Below are 17,773 nucleotides of genomic sequence, written 5' to 3' on the forward strand. Positions count from 1 at the left end.
AATAATATCACTGGTACTGCCAATAAATATTGCGACTACACAAGATGCAAGAACTAGGAGAAGAAAAAGAAAAAAATAGAGCAACCTAAACAAATACAGTTGGTAAATTTTAGTGTTAACACTTTAGTCATTATTTTGTATTTTTTAAAACCAATATTTTATATTTCAATATATTCTCAAAAACAAATCAGTTAAGCGCTTTTCCACCATTGGACAGAACGGTTTGGGACACTGTGAGGAATGGATCAGTTACTGTATATTTCCACTTGAGCATGGGTTGATGAGAATACAAACCGTATTTGTGAATACAAACCGACTTCTCAGCACGGTCACTAAAGGCACTTTTCCACCATCATGCAGAACTGTTCCAAGCACAGTAAAGAAGAGTTCTGCTCGGCACAATTACAAACCATTCCAAACCCGGAAATCTCGGCAGTCTATAAAAAAACGTCTCAGGTTACAAATGTAACCTTTGTTCCCTGAGAACAGGGAACGAGACACTGCGTCAGCTTTTGCTTACGCTACGGGGAACGCCTCCAGCGTGACAGGTGCCTGAAATCACTATCAAAAAACGTCAATCCTATTGACCGGCAGTATATAAGGGCGCCTTGCCAACATGACATTAGAGACGGGAGCGGGACACCCGACTGCCTGGGCGCTGTCCCGGACCTCCGCGGTATGCATGTCCTAAATGCCGCAGAGCGCGCCCTCGCCTCCCTGAACTTACCCACCACCGCCTCTACGGAGGTGCCAAAAAGTTCAGAGGGCGATACCGGGGCATCGAGGAGAAAGGTTCTCTCTTTCCCCCCGATGTCCGCCAGGTTGAGCCACAGATGTCTCTCCGTGGCCACCATCGCCGCCATCGAACGACCGTTGGCGAAAGCGGTTTGCTTGGTGGCCCGGAGAGACAGATCTGTGGACCGGCGCAACTCGGCTACCGCCTCAGGGGTCAGACCCACCCCCTGATCGAGGTCCCCCAGCAGGTCTGCCTGGTAAGCCTGTAACACCGCCATTGTGTGTAAGGCTGCCCCGGCATGACCCGCCGACATGTATGCCCTGCTGTTCAGGCGCGCAGTCGTCCTGAGAGGTTCAGACGGCAGGGCAGGTGTCGATAGCCGCCCGGAGGCGAGGTAGTTCGCAAACGCCTCGTCTACGGGCGGCAACGCCACGTATCCCGCCTTGGGCAATCCCTCAACATCAGCGAAATTAACCCGCTGATGTTGATGGATCCGGGCTGAATAAGGTTTCTTCCATCCTCTCGCGATCTCTTGGTGGAGATCGGGAAAGAATGGAAGGCTCCCGGGAGCTGGTTGGTCATGGGCGGAGAGAAAACGGTCGTCCAGCCTACTCGGACGCACGTCCTCTCTCCTAGCGCGCTGCCAGGGCAGCTGCAGTCTACCTGCAGCACGCTCCATAACCTCCAACAGCTCCCCATACATGGGACAGGGTGGTTGAGAAGCCTCAGCCGCTTCATTCGCCTCCTCAACCATCCTCTGCTCGAATGGAAAAGCAGCGGACGAGGAGGAGGAGCCCAAATCCTGCTCCTCCTCCGAGGTCCGCCCCTCGCGATCTGGCTCGTTGTCTGCCAACACTACACTGGTCTCCAGACGACGAGCCAGATCCAGCTGGGAACCCCAAGTCTGTAGCCGCCGCTCAGCCTCAGCACGAGTGGGGCCGTTCCCAGCTGCTGAGCTCTCTCCCCTCGAGAAGAGAGCCAGACGAGAGCGGAGCGTTCTCATGGGAAAACGCTCACAGTTCGCACAGGATGCTCCCTCGAGAACATCCCGTGCGTGCTCTTCCCCCAGGCAGTACACGCAGAGTGTGTGTGTGTCATCAGGTGTAAGATACCTGTTGCACGGATCCACGCACCTGCGGAAGTGTCGCTGCTTCTTCGCACACTTCATTTCTCTGTTGATGCTTCCCAATAGCGAAACAGGCAAAACAGTCCCTGAAGACGAAAAGATACTGTCATGCTGGCAAGGCGCCCTTATATACTTCCTGGTCGCGCCTTGATGACATCATAGGCTGTCGCTGGTCAATAGGATTGACGTTTTTTGATAGTGATTTCAGGCACCTGTCACGCTGGAGGCGTTCCCCCTAGCTTAAGCAAAAGCTGACGCAGTGCGAGTTCCCTTTCGAAAGGGAACAATTAGGACATGATTTTCTAAGCCCGTTTCGCCGGCGAATATAGTATATCAGTAGCCTATATGATTCATATAACTCTATGTGAGTAAATGTACTTTGTGGCAAGTTTAGGGACCTTTCTACATGCGCCATCGTCACAGGCCTTGCTCCAATGTTTATCAACAGTATCACAACTCTTAGCTATTTACATTCTAACATATATTCTAATCCGGATTTTTGAAAAGAAACCATAACCGTGCTGACTGGTCCAGAACGGGATCTAGAATCATTTTTAGAAGAGTTTTTAGTTCAGTTAATGAGCAAATCACATACATCCACAGACGGAAGACACTTTAGCAGACAGCTTGGCTTGTTGTTCCAGCTCCAAGAGCATTTCCCACCCTCACACTTGCTGCCACTGCAAATCCCAGTACTGAAAAATGAGAATAACAAATACATAAATGGCAAAAAACAAAAACTACCATCCTTAACTAAAGGATTCAAATATAGTTTTGAAATGGTTCTTCTACTTTTATATGATATTTTAATATGATTATTTTACTTTTATTTCAATTAGCATTTTATCAGTTTTTCACTCGTATGATTAAAGTTTTTAATGCATTTTGCGCTAAATTTAATCTCAATTACTGGACAGATTAAGGCTGTGGTTGAAAATGTGACAAATTTTGACCTCACATAACCCTTTGTTCCACGAGGAACAATGCCTTTTTAAATTTTATTTGTTATTTATATTTATGTTTTTTTTTTCTTTACTTTTGATAAAATATTTTAACAATCCTCTTATTAATAACACAAATTTGCACAAAATCGGATGCACAAAATCTTTATTGCTGTGACCAACTGATGTGTCAGTTTTACAATCCAGGCAGAAGATAACAAAATATGTGCAAATGGAACACAAAACGGTAAGTAGGCCTATCATAATAATACTAATATATAAAAAATACATCTAAAAGGATGCTGAAGTCTTGGCTGAATGTGGAATAACAGAAATGTAACACATCTAAGTCCCACAGTGTTATGATCCTGGGCTTCTCTTTCCTTTCTCTCTGTCTCCCTCTTGTGGTCACTCACGCAGTCACGCTCTCACTCACACATTACGCTCACTCATCCTCTTCACTGCTCATTATCTCTTACAGCTGTTTCCCCTTCCCGCTCCGATTTCCCCACCTGCTCCCTCTTTTCCCTTGATTATCTCAGCTTCTTATTCCCTCTACTTTCATGTTTTGTTGTCGGATTATTAATTCACAACTGTTGAGAGACGTTCGTGACTTCACCCTTTCCTGTCTTATCCTGCCTGTCTGCTAGACCGTTACCATTTGTTCTAGTGAGTTATTATCTGCCTAAAGACTGCGTGTTATCGAGCTGTGCCTGTTTGCAGAGTACCTGTTCGGTGCCTGCTCTTGGTTGTTCACCTTCTCTGCTACTGAGGTTTTCCCTAACCGGCTGTAGGCGTCACTGGGACCCTGGCCTTCGTCCTCTTGGAACCCTGAGTTACCATTACCCACCCGTTTGGCAGACTCGGTTCTGGCTCTGATTACTGCCGGACATTTATGTTCTGTTTTACCATTGAGGACAATATCCTTTGTTAAATAAAGACTGTGAATTGCACCCCTCCCTGGTCTTCCTTCTTCCTTCAGCCTTAACAGAATAATCCGACCAAGAGATGGACCAGGTTTGTGGACCAGGTCAAATTGTAGCCTCTTTTTCCTATTTGTAGTGGAGATGAGTGGTACCCGGTGGGGTCTTCTGCTGTTGTAGCCCATCCGCCTCAAGGTTGTGCGACGTGTTGTGGCTTCACAAATGCTTTGCTGCATACCTCGGTTGTAACGAGTGGTTATTTCAGTCAAAGTTGCTCTTCTATCAGCTTGAATCAGTCAGCCCATTCTCGTCTTGGCTCTAGCATCAACAAGGCATTTTCGCCCACAGGACTGCCGCATACTGGATGTTTTTCCCTTTTCACACCATTCTTTGTAAACCCTAGAAATGGTTGTGTGTGAAAATCCGAGTAACTGAGCAGATTGTGAAATACTCAGAACAGCCCGCCTGGCACCAACAACCATGCCACGCTCAAAATTGCTGAAATCACCTTTCTTTCCCATTCTGACATTCAGTTTGGAGTTCCGAAGATTGTCTTGACCAGGACCACACCCCTAAATGCATTGAAGCAACTGCCATGTGATTGGTTGATTAGATAATTGCATTAATGAGAAATTTAACTGGTGTTCCTAATAATCCTTTAGGTAAGTGTATGTGTGTATATATATAATATAAATAAATATAGACCTCATATAACCATTGTCTCGTCTAGCTTTGTTCCCTGTAACCATTTTTGGTGAGTTTTTGTTCATGTCTATGCTTCTTGTCACAATTCACCAGTGAGAGTGCCCCTGATTACCACCAGAGGGCACTCAACCCCGGACTGTCACACCATCAAGGACTACATTATCCATAATGTAGAGGACTCATCATCACTCATTGTTTACACCTGTCTCATTTACCTAATTTCCTCTGCCTATATAAACCATGTTCACGTGAGAACTCCGGTTTGACGCACGCTTGATCTCGCTTTTTTTCCTTGACACTTCTCACGTGTGTTTTGGTTGTGAAACGTAGTTTGCGGACGGGACAGAATTGTTGATTCTTCCTCTTGTACAGTCATGCAATGTGAAACCCCCTGTTGCCGATGTGAACACAGTAGTGACTGAATGCTGCCCCAGATAGTCATGCAGTGTGGAAAGAACTGTGATCTGATATGATCATGCAGTCTGAACTCGGCATTACTGTGGGAATTGCGAATGAGGGGTCCTGCAATCGCTCAGTACCTGCCACGCCAGAGCCTGTTCACGTCATGCCTGTCACGTCAGAGACTGTTCATACCAGTCTATTCACGTCATCTCAGCCAAGCCAGAGGTTCTTCACGTCATGGCTGCCACCCCAGAGCCTCTTGACAACATGGCCTGCCACCGTTACATGGACCACGCTATGATCCAGGTCCTTGTCTTCTGCAATTGCAAGCTTTTATCTCACAATTCAGACTTTTTTTTTCTCAGAATCTTGATAACTCACAACTGATATAAAGTCCGAATTGTGAGATATAAAGTTGCAATATTGAGTTATTAAGTCAGAATTGTGAGAGAAAATGTCACAATTATTTTTTTTTAAATTTTGTATTACTTTTTATTCCGTGGCAGAAACAAGCTTCCATACTAACAACCACAATACTGACAATAAATAAAAGATACATGTCACGTAACCATTTCATCTTGTCACTTATTTTATTTTTGAGATTCAATAAAACTTTCAAAATGCCAGTATAACACAATTAACACGAGAGAACTCAAAAAGGCTGCTTTCAATTAAAAAAAATAAATAGAAAAATAAATAAAACAATCATCTACCTCTCAGATATTATTAACTTTGCTTAGGCAGTGGTGGATTTTTGAAAAAATGTGCATTGCAGACAAAGCTCTGTATTTATTATGCTCATCTGAGAAGTCCAGTGAGCACCTCATTTAACACAATCCCTCCAGCTAGTATAAGCAGCATGAAGAAAACTGCAAGTCCTCGACGAACAACCAGCTGTTTGGTGGACAAAACCGCACCAACTGTAACTTTTGTGCTAGCATCTGTTATTCCTCCTTCTCCTTTACTGAGTCCTTCCAGGTCCGTGGTTGCATCTGTCTGGCCTTCTTCAGTGTGCTGGGACTCTTCTGGCACTTCTGTACAATAATCGGTCAACATAAGCCCATGATGAAAGAACATTTTTTTGTTCATCATTAAGGTCATCATATACAACAGACAGAAAGTACCTTCTGTGCAGCCCTTATTTTCCATAGCGTAAGATTCATCTTTGGTCTCAGGGGCTTGAACTCCTGCTCTGATCAAGGCCTGAAAATAAGAAGATTAGAATAGATCATCTGTCCAAAATAGACTATACATGGATGAGGAAAAAACGGCCCACCTCTTGAGTCACTTTTTTCCAATCCAATTTGCAAATGAGGATGATGAAGAACAAAGATTGTAGGAAAACACACCCAAAAAAACCAATCCACAGACCTAACAACAGAGAGAAGAGACGTGAGGAGATTTATGGAAATGCTCAGTGGGGCACTTGAGTTTAATAAAAGTGTTTTGGTTATTTCAACAAAGCTGCTGAGAATATTTCCATTTCACCACATGTGTTTGCAAGTCACCTACCGATTATGCCCATGCTGAGAGCAAACATCAATGCCACTCCAATTGGCAATCCCACAAAATAATATCCCACAATGTTACAAAGAGCACCAAGCAGCTGCTTTCCTGCACCTCTGACAATGCCACCTGTAATGCCCTGCAGACAGAAAAACAAACTTTATTATTACTGTCAAACATTCACAATATCTGAAGTGATCTTCTCTAATCTCTAAAGGCCATGTTCAAGGCTATTTTGTTAAAAAGATCATTTCGCCCCACTAAAAATATTTTAAAAACGTTCCCAAAATTGTAGATTTATGCTTAAAAAAGCATAGATCAAGATTCTTAATTTCTATGCAATTTTGCTTCTTAAATTAAATGTATATTTACAGATATTCATATATTTTTTACTGGAAAAATGTCACTTTTTTAATGCAGTTTTTATGTAAAAAGATTAACTCTGTTTTCTTGTTGGCCCCTTTTTAACATTCTGTTGACTATAAGTAACTTTGCAACTACATGCCAACTAACTCTCATTAGAGTATTAGTAGATCAGCTGTAACATTTTATTGTGAGGGTCCCCCAAAAGACATTCTACTGACCATACTGTATGTAACTTTGGTAACACTTTATTTTGATAGTCCACTTTAGACATTCTACTAACTATAAGTAACTTTGCAACTACATGTCAACTAACTGTCATTAGAGTATTTGTAGACTGTCTGATTAATATTTACTAAAACTTTATTTTGTTGGTCCCCCAAAAGACATTCTACTGACTATAAGTAACTTGGCAACTACAATTCAACTTATTCTACTAACCCGAACCCTAACACCTAACCATAACCTACCAGTCTACTGACAGTCAACTAATACTCTAATGACAGTTAGTTGACATGTAGTTGTAAAGTTACTTATAGTTAGTAGAATATTTAAAGTGGACTATCGAAATAAAGTGTAACCGTAACTTTGCAACTACATGTGAAATTATTCTATCCCTAAACCTACCAGTCAACTAATGCTCTACTAACCCTCTAATACGAGACATGTAGGTGCAACCCTACTTATAGTCAACAGAATGTATTAAAGAGACCATCAAAATAAAGTGAAGCCAAAAACTCTTACCGCAATGGCATCAAATAGATGAAAGAAGCCATACATGATCATGACCTCTGATACTCTAAGCACTATTTCCCTGTGTGAGACAGCAAGAGTTCAGTACACAGATCAGATGTTAATGGTTTTAAAGCTTCAATGGCCATCAATTACATTCCATGTTAACATGCACCCAATGCAATAGAGTGCCGAAGTTATGACGTCACTTTTTAGGCCAACCCGGAAGTTAGCGGCGCATGGATTCCCTCGATCGAAAAGCCATGGATTTTCCCCATAGACTTTTGGAAAATCGCAAAAACTAAGATCTGTGTTCAACAATGGGTTATGACCCTTACACGTTTTGTCTTTCAAAATAATCTTTACAAATTAATCCAAAATGTATACATTTTGAAGCCTAAATAAAGCCGTCAGATGTAAAATGCTAACAGTAGACTATAAACGGACTACAGCACACCATGGTCGCGGATCAATGTCATCATCAAGATTCCTCAAACTTTATTTAAAAAACACGTTCGCTCATTATGATCTGCGCTGTGTATGAACACTTATCCACTTTTTCATGAGAAATATTGCCCATTCGTTTTTTCCAAAAATGTTAGAAACTAATTTTGTTTATGGGTGCCTCTCTGAGATTTATCTTTTGTTAATGTTTTTTCAGACAATATGATTATCACTGTGATAACATTAAATTACACGAAACACAACCCAGTCTCTTTTTGTTAAATGCAAGTTTATGTATGATCAATAATACAAAAGTAAAAGTAAAAGGTATAATAAGCTAAACATTAAATAAAGCAAACAATTCAGTCAAACATTCAAAGTCAGTGCTAGTCAGCTACAATGGTAACGTAAAGTTAAATAGCCTAAAATAAAAAAGTAATGCAACTTCACTTTGCCCTCAGCCTAAACGATTTGCCAGGGAACAAATTATATTATATTATATTAAAAGACTAATTATAGCTGGAGACGCCACAGAGACATCAGAGCCAGCGGCAGACAGCAGAAGGACTGGCCGAGGAAAGTCTACTCTCGCCGGGTAAACAGGCGCGGAGCGCCGCTGATCCACTGGAGCTCACAACTCCGAAAACGCCAGATAAAATGTTAAAATAGGCACTTTTCTTATAAATAAACCACAGATTTGAGCTTTAAACAACTACATTATTGCCTGAAAAAGTCTTAAAACTACGTTGTCACACATTAACAGTAGATTTAAAAAAAAAAAAAAGATGTGTAAACACAGCCCATGTCAGACATTTCTCAACGAGACGAGCCGCTGGCATGAAGCCCCTCCCATGACGCGAATTCGCGTCTGTTGTGCAGTGAATGTCCCACGCGAATGAACCGAGTAAACTCAAATGTTCAAGCATCCAACTTCGCACGAATAGCGCAATTTATTCACGCCACATAAGTTCTTCTTAAGTGAGGCTGAAACGCGGGCTAGTGAGAGATTTCCTGTTTGTCACGATGACGTCTAAAGTCCCCGCCAAAGGATGTAGTCCCTTTTAGCAACTTGTTAGCAACCACCGTTTTTAAGACACAATAAAGTTTAAAAAAAATCACAAGCAGGTTTTAACTAATGTGTTTTATGTCATAGATCAAAACGTGAAAATATTTAGAGGCTTTGTTAACCACAGACCTTATTTCAGGCGATTTAGCAAAAACCCATTCAAAAAACCCATAGACTTTAGGGCGAGGGAACCGGAAGTGCTAAAATGTTAACTCACTTCCACGTTTTGGCCTACAAAGTGACGTCATAACTTCGGCACTCTATAGAGTTTAGCACTTTTAGCACTTCCGGTTCCCTCGCCCTAAAGTCTATGGGTTTTTTGAATGAGTTTTTGCTAAATCGCCTGAAATTACCGTTGTAAGTTAGCCGACTAGCACTGACTTTGAATGTTTGACTGAATTGTTTGCTTTATTTAATGTATAGCTTATTATACCTTTTACCCATACTTTTGTATTATTGATCATACATAAACTTGCATTTAACAAAAAGAGACTGGGTTGTGTTTCATGTCATTTAATGTTATCACAGTGATAATCATATTGTCTGAAAAAACATTAACAAAAGATAAATCTCAGAGAGGCACGCATAAACAAAATTAGTTTCTAACATTTTTGGAAAAAACGAATGGGCAATATTTCTCATGAAAAAGTGGATAAGTGTTCATACACAGCGCAGATCATAATGAGCGAGCGTGTTTTTTAAATAAAGTTTGAGGAATCTTGATGATGACGTTGATCTGCGACCATGGTGTGCTGTAGTCCGTTTATAGCCTACCGTTAGCATTTTATATCTGAAGGCTTTATTTAGGCTTCAAAATTTATACATTTTGGATTAATTTGTAAAGATTTTCTTGATAGAGAAAACGTGTAAGGGCCATAACTCTTTGTTGAACACAGATCTTATTTTTTGCGATTTTCCAAAAGTCTATGGGGAAAATACATGGCTTTTCGATCGAGGGAACCCATGTGCCGCTAACTTCCGGGTTGGCCTACAAAGTGACGTCATAACTTCGGCACTCTAATATAATGAGATTAATAATTATTTTGCTCTTTTATTTATTTATTTTTTTTACTAGAGCTGCCACAATGCATATTGTAGTTTCTCGCATTCATATTAATACAAGTGAATCTTTGTTAACGTTAAACTAAAATGTTATATTGCTTTTTAGCAAAGTAGATCTCTGGAGGTACTTACTCGTCTGTGGTAAATATGTATCCGATAACATCTTTTGTACTTCCAATAACGGTTGCAACCACACAAGAAACAAGTACTAGAAAAAAAAGAGATTTACCAAACAGCACTTATCTTTACAAAAATAATAAAAAAAGTCATAAGTGATATGGTAACACTTTACAATAAGGTTTCATTAGTTAACATTAGTTAATGTATTAACTAACATGAACTAAGCATGAGCAATACGTTTGTTACTGATTTGTTCATCTTTGTTAACGTTATTTAATAAAAAATAGCTGTTCATGTTAGTTCAAAGTGCATTAACTAATGTTAACAAGAGTTTAATAAAGTATTAGTAAATGTTGAAATTAACATTAACAGAGTTCATTATAAGTTCATGTTAACTAATGTAGTTAACTAATGTTAACTAATGACCCTTAATGTAATGTTACCAGTGATATTTTTATAATTATTATTCTGCAAATATTCATAGAAACTATTAGGCATTTTATAGCAAAGCTGCTGATGAATACTACATACTTCCACAGATTAAAGACACTTTAGCAGACATCTTAGCTTGTTCTGTGTTTCCAGCTCCAAGAGCATTTCCCACCCTCACACTGGCTGCCACTGCAAATCCCAGAGGAAACTTAATGACAAAAAGAAAACAGAGACTTGTGTTCAAGCTAATTGGTCTACTTTAACCAAAGGATTCAAATATAATTTATCACATAGTATGTCCAGAAACAGAACTTTTGACAGTTATTTTGCTTTTGATATGGTTCTTCTACTTCCATTTATTTCAAAAGCAATGCTTTTTGTAGGGTTTTTTGGGGTCAAACTTTGCAACTTTTACATTTTAGTTATTTCTAGGGCTAGATTTAATAATCTCAATTATAGAATAGATTAAGGCTGTGGTTACTTAGTTTCACCTCAAACAACCCTCTTCCCTATGAGGAAAAATTTGCATCACACATCTGCATTCCTGTGTAAGTTCTTCATACAAATATGCAAGATTGCTACTATCAAGATCTAATATTTTGTGTACTTGCTCAATTTATTAGAGTAAGTTGTCGAGGAAAATTTATTTGAAAATTAAAGGCTGATGTATTCAGTTACATGTGTGATTTGGGTTTCACCACCCATGCAGAGGATAACAAAATGCTATTTGCTAATGGAAAATGATACTGTAAGTACTGAATGTAGAATAAAAGAAATGCAACACATCTTAGTTCCACAGTTCTGTCAACAGGTTTCAATTTCAGTTTATCTTTTGTAATGATAATATCTTGAACCGTTGACCAGCAAACAGCTGGTGCTGCTGGGTGTGAGAAGATCCTCAAACCAGTACAAGTGTACAGTTTCGTTTTTGTTACAGGTTAGACCGAATAACCTTTGTAAACCTACCATATATGCAATAGTGGCCAGCTCATACACAACAGACTGGGCTCCCAGCTCAGCCTCACTGATGAGCCCTACAATGATAAAATACATGAAGATCGCAAATATATTCATGCCACAAAGTAAATTGAAGGACATAAAAACGCATAGTTTGCAAACCTGCCAGGAATCCACCAATCTCATAGGTCCACCACTCCACACAAAGCATGAGCATGCTGGGAAAAGCCAAGCGAATGAAGGCACCCCATTCCTGAAGACAGTCACGAGACCAACCTAATGTGAGACAGATGGAGATAAATATGACGATTCAGTATCTATGAATGCAGTATAACATGAACCATGACTCATCAGAAACATTTCAGTGAACTCTCCTCCACACTATCTTAAAGAGTGACTTTGTTAACTACTTTCTGGTCACATATTAAAAAAGAAAACAGCATGCTTTGCACCAAGACATTAAACTGTTACATATTGCTCATGTGAGTGATGTAATCATCTTTTAAATAATTATACAATGCTAAAACAATTTTCAAAAAAAAGAAAAGTTGTTATTGCATTGTAAAATAGCACAAGTTTTTGTGTCTCAGAATGTAAACTGCAGAGTTTGGGGTAACGCAATAAAAGTAACTCGAGTTACGTAATCACATTACATTTTTCAAGTAACTAGTAAAGTAACACATTACTTTTAAATTTACAGCAAAATATCTGAGTTACTTTTTTAAAAAGTAAAGCAAGTTACTTTGTTTTCTCATTTATTGACTGACAGCCATGTCCCCATGTTGAGAGATACCGGGAGTCGTTGTGTGTAAACATGATGGTTATTGTAGTTCTAGACTGTCATTGTAGTTCTAGACTAAATGTGAGAATGCATTTACTCATCTCACTTGCACAAAAAAAGATGTAATATTCCTCAAAATGAATAAGTGAAATGCAAAATCAGAATACTATGCACACCTCTGTAACCCTTTAGGTTACAGCCCGGAAAGTACTGCATAAGTAAAACGAATTTACAGCATAACTTTCGGTAATTATAGTGTAATTATAAAGTATGTATGTGTAGGTATAAGGGAACAATATGTCATATTTGGGGAATAAAGAGGTAACTACCAGGAAAATTAAGAAATTACAAGCACCACTTTAATTTACAGCCCGCAGATTCATAGTATAAATAATTAGTACATTTTCCTGGTAGTTCCCCCTTTTTTCTCCAAAAATTACATATTGTTCCCTTATACACGTATGTACTTTATAGTTACACTATAGTTAACGAAAGTTACGCTGTAAATTTGTTTTACTTGCACAGTACTTTCCGGGCTGTAATCTAAAGAGTTACCCAAACCTCCAATAATTAAATGTTAAATAAAACTAATATTTTTATGCATGTAATCTCACTTTATTGACCAATTTACTTGCTGCTGACTTTCAATGATTCAGGTAAAACATGAGCAAAAATTACTTTTTTGTTTTTATTGGTGAAGTAAGTTAAAAATTTCTTCTCCTGCATTATATTCTTCTGCAATTCAGCAGCACAGTTGAAAGGTTTGTTTGAGCTGCGATATCATTCAGCCTTATTATTTCAATTTTGGTGTGAAAGGGCCTTTAGATTTGCCCCAAAATATAACTTTTTTGTTATAAAAAAAACAAGCCTAGCCCAGGTAAGAAAAGGTAATGCAAAAGTAACGTAGCACATTACTTTTCTTAAAAAAGTAACTAAGTAACACAATTAGTTACTTTTTTAAGGGAGTACTGCAGTATTGTAATGTATTACTTTTCAAAGTAACTTTCCCCAATACTGATAAACTGTATCCAAAACCAAAGGGTTCTGGTGATGGCGGAGATAGATACTCACCATCCCAGGTGGCTTTATGCAGGCCCTTCCAGCGGATGTAGACATAGAGAAACACAGCCAAGGAATACTGGGAAATGGTGTTTGCAGCAGCAGATCCACTGTTTGTAAGAAAGAATGACACCATAAAGTAATTTTGACCTTGTAATTATTTTAAGTCTTGGGTTCTTTAAAAAAGGTGTGCCCCAATTTGCATACTTATGCACTTTATGCCATTTTGTAGTATAAATAGTGCAAGTAGTGTGTTTAGACTGATCCGGATGATGCCCTTATTTAACTGGGGGGAAAAATCAAGGGTAGAATGGACACTTCATGCACTCAATTGTCGCAGCTTTCATTACGTTGTGGCTATCAGACTCCGAAGCTGAGTGACTAAATAGCATTATAATCTTTTTACACTAGATGGTTTAGTACATTGTGCATAGTATAAGTCATGGGCGTCACTAAGCCCTTCAGCGCAAATTTTAGCAGTGCGACTCGATGTCAAGTGCGAGATAGCTAAACTATAGACTGTAAAGCTAAACTAAACATTTCAAATTTGACAGCTGCTTCCTTAAGTCAGAATGTTAAACAAATAACAAAAATATTCAGGTAAATTAATAAACTTTTGTCTAATTTTGCCATTTTGAATTGAAAATAGGCCTATAATGTCATTCATATTGTACTCTAATTAACAAACAATAAATATTAACAAAACCGTTTTCTTCAGATTAGGCATAAGATTAATAATGAATGTGTACATATTGTAAATTAATATAATTCCATTTGTAGCCTTCACTAAATAAAAAAAAAACTCAGCTTTTTTCAGCCTTTATTGGGCATAAGATTAGTAATGAATGTGTGCATTTTGTGAATTAATTTAATAAACTTAGTTAGCTTTCCTGGTAGCCTTCAGTAAATTAACGTGTCTACGAAAATTATTCATAAAATATATAAATATCAGTTAACCATAAGTTTACTTTCTTCACTGACGAAAATGGAAAAACTATATCAGTCATATCTGCCTAATGACATGGTTTCAAGCTATTGTTATCAAATTTTTTGTCCTTCAGAACATCTTAAAATGCACATATGTAGATCATAGAAATCAAAATTTTCTCGGGGGAGCATGCCCCCAAACCCCCCTAACTACCTCATATTTGGGATATCAGTTATTACAAACCTGCCTACATTCCTGGGTATGATTAAGGGATGTACAATATGGTCATGCAGAATAAGGCATTAATATTTGCTTTATAAGTATAAGTAATAATAAACAGACAATATCCTAATATGATAATAAGCTACTTTTTAATAGTGAGAATTGGACCCTAAACTACCCTCACTGGGGGCTGAGCCCCCCTATAATGAAAATCCTAGAATCACCCCTGGTATAAGTGCAAAAGCATATAGCATGTAATTTGGGACACAACATAAGATCGCCCATAAAATGTGATAAACAGAATCTAGACAGCTTCTTACGGCACACCAAGATCAAGCAGATTAAGGAAGATGTAGTTTATTAAAGCGTTGATGATGTTCCCTGCTGCTCCTGTGATGACCTGAGGCCAAATAATACCCTAGACAAACAAAAACAGATCATTGTATATGCTGTATATGTAAAATAATCTCAGGCAAAATAATAATGGAGACACATTGCTTGGGTTTACCTGATTTTGAAGATACTTTCCTTGCAGCTGATACATAAAGGCAGCCTGCAAATATATATATATTTTAAAGTTATTACTTAGATATATTGGAATAGTTATTGTTACTGTATAGTTACAGACAGTGAACAAATGTAATGCTTAATATGTCACTCACAGGCAGAGCAGGCATGAATATTTTTACATAAAGTTGTGACAGACTGTTGAGAGAGAGAGAGAAAGAGAGAGAGAGAGAGAGAGAGAGAGAGAGAGAGAGAGAAAATAATCACACAGTTAAAGAGCACAGACAATGATTTTTTAAGTCCATGTGACTGCCACAGGTCTAAATGATATGACATCATGTTATTTCACAATATATCATATACTTCTATCGCAATAGGTTGACAACAGACTTTGTCAGCAGACTCAGGTAAATTTTGCTAAACAGGACCATTTTTTATTGTGTGTTGAATGTGTCAGACCTGGCCACTCTGGGACTCTGCCGGACAGCCAGCAGGATTGCCTCTGTGTTGATGAGCAGCGCCCAGCAGGGGAAACAGGCCAACAGGAGGATGAGAATCCCTCTCTGCAGTATCACACCCACTCGCTTCAGATTTTTACCTCCAAACGTCTGCAGGACATAATTCAATTCAAATGACACCTGAGCACAAATGATACTCACATTACTGAACATTCACTATTATACCTGAGAGATGAGTGTATCGCATGCAGACGCCAATCCAGAGCCGATGGACATGCCGGACACATTAATAACCTGTGAGCAAAAATGACTTATTTATAAAAGCTTTTTGTGTTTTAATGAACACCACTATAATGAAGTTATTTTGTGAACTCACTCACAGCAATAGCCAGAGCCACACCGGCCAGTTCAGTTTTCCCTAAGTGTCCACAGAACACAGTGCTGACGAAGCTGATCAGAAAGATCATCAGCTGAGATATAAACTGCAAAAAAGGTTCAGGATCCAATAAAAGCCACAAGACATTTCCACTTTTTTTCAGTCTTAAAGCTACAATATTGTATGTTTTATTTGTCATGTCCAGTATTCTTGAGACAAAAATGACTAGAGAACTAAGAAGTTGACAATTAATTATTTTAGATTATTCTGCTAAACTAAATATATTAAAAAGTCATTCAACTACGTTTTGGTGCAAGCTCCAGATTTTTCTTTTCTTTTTATTAGATGTCTCAGAAAGTGTGTCAATAATTATAGGTCAAATATCCTCTGTCTGACAGAACATAATGTTTCTTTTAAAGATGTACATTCATGTGTTCAGTTTTTCTTTTTCTATTGTCAATCAACAGTGAAATAAAATCATCACAGTATTTGATTATATGATTGCCATAAGCAAAGTTTAAATTCACCTTCAAAAATCAATTCACACTTTTAAAACTTACCACTGGTCCAGCCAGTTTCAGCAGCTCTACAATTTCTTCTTTATAATTCACTGGTAACAAACTCCGAAGTTTCTTTTGGCACCCTCCACAAACAACCTGTGTACTTGACGTTGACTGAGCATCATCAGTTTTCTCCTGTTTTGAGTCTCCGTTTATCTGACTCACTGTGGTAAAACTGTCCATTTTCGTTTTTTTTTCTAAAGTCTTTGATTCCCACAAAGCAGCTTATATGGAATTAAAGTACAGGACTACATCTGCATGAAAAACATTGTGCTAAAGGTCCATTGCAGGGAGACGTCTGGGTGAATCTCAAAGGGAGACACTTAGAAAAGTGTCTGGTATAAGTTTAGCCCTGCCTGCTGCTGTACTCCACGAGGTTATTGCATAAACAGAAGTCACTTTGAGCTTGGCTCAGGTTTCATTAAAGGAACACCAGCATTCAAGCAGAAATGTCAGTAGAGACAATATAAGCTGTGGGACTTCACTCATATCTTTTTAAATGTGCTGTAAATCCTTTTTAACAAGGTCTCTGTAGTTAATGAGTCATGAGAGATTCAGCTTAAAACACTGCTGATTTAATGTATTGCTGTTTTGTGCATACACAAATCTTTCTTACCAGCAATGCCCATGTTGAGAGAAAATATCAGGGAAACTCTAATAGGGAATTCCACAAATTAGTACCCATATGATATAATTTTCCCAATTTTGTAAAATATTCAAATAAAAACAGGAACAATTATAAAGCATCTGAAACAAATACTTGTATTTTTACCTTTGACATATTTAGGCTTATTAGGCATATTGACAGCTTTTGGGGTAAGATGCCCACCCTTAAGAATGTGGATTCATTTTTAAATTGTTACATATTTAGATATAAGTTTAGCATGTGTGGGATGATGATGCATCAGCCAATGTGTTATTAGAAGACATAAATAAAAACATTTTATAATTTAGTTGTTATAGCACAAAATGTTATTTTGTAGGAGTTATTTTGTTGCTACTTTAGGAGCTATACAGTGGAAGTTTCTGTTTTCAATTTGTGTGCTTTGAGCTGTTAATGGAGTAGGTGGACTCAACACTTGTTGGGATATATATTATGTGGTCTCAGTTCAGTTGGAGCAGAAGAAGCATTTGTCTGTCAGGGTAAGAAGTAGTTGCACTGTGCTTGCTTTGTTTGTTGATCAAGTTTAGCAGCTGTTGCTAGAGCTAGAACTGCACTTCAAAGACTACTATGGTAAGATATGGTAATTGTTGCTCATTTAGGAGCTATCCAGTCGAAGTTTCAGATTACACTTTGTATGCTTTGAGCTGTTAATGAATTAGTTGGACTTAATGAGGAAGTACATGCGTTTAAAACGATACTGAAG

The 17,773-nt window shown here is 38.5% G+C and overlaps 1 protein-coding gene across 1 annotated transcript; it reads right to left on the reverse strand.

The window, feature by feature from the left end:
• Nucleotides 1-5,309: 5,309 nt before the first annotated feature.
• On the reverse strand, nucleotides 5,310-16,772 carry LOC307137617 (multidrug and toxin extrusion protein 1). Its single transcript, XM_079835394.1, has 17 exons — nucleotides 16,407-16,772; nucleotides 15,851-15,952; nucleotides 15,696-15,764; nucleotides 15,472-15,620; nucleotides 15,168-15,210; nucleotides 15,014-15,058; nucleotides 14,826-14,923; nucleotides 13,368-13,465; nucleotides 11,678-11,791; nucleotides 11,525-11,592; nucleotides 10,658-10,766; nucleotides 10,139-10,214; nucleotides 7,447-7,516; nucleotides 6,346-6,478; nucleotides 6,110-6,204; nucleotides 5,958-6,036; nucleotides 5,310-5,867 (listed from the first exon to the last, which is right to left on the reverse strand). Exons 1-17 carry the CDS (start codon nucleotides 16,587-16,589, stop codon nucleotides 5,632-5,634), a joined length of 1,767 nt encoding a protein of 588 aa, XP_079691520.1. The 5' UTR covers nucleotides 16,590-16,772; the 3' UTR covers nucleotides 5,310-5,631.
• Nucleotides 16,773-17,773: the final 1,001 nt, after the last annotated feature.

Source organism: Gobio gobio (assembly GCF_949357685.1).
Source record: "Gobio gobio genome assembly, chromosome: 14".
Taxonomy (NCBI): Eukaryota; Metazoa; Chordata; class Actinopteri; order Cypriniformes; family Gobionidae; genus Gobio; species Gobio gobio.

What these genes read in the sequence shown, in the direction of transcription:
- LOC307137617 (XM_079835394.1), bottom strand. Translation starts at nt 16,589, where the DNA reads ATGGACAGTTTTACCACAGTGAGTCAGATAAACGGAGACTCAAAACAG. An exon ending in CAGAGTCCCAGAGTGGCCAG is followed by an intron (nt 15,211 to 15,471) that starts GTCTGACACATT and finishes CTCTCTCAACAG; the next exon opens with TCTGTCACAACTTTATGTAA. An exon ending in GGAAAAAAGTGACTCAAGAG is followed by an intron (nt 6,037 to 6,109) that starts GTGGGCCGTTTT and finishes TCTTATTTTCAG; the next exon opens with GCCTTGATCAGAGCAGGAGT.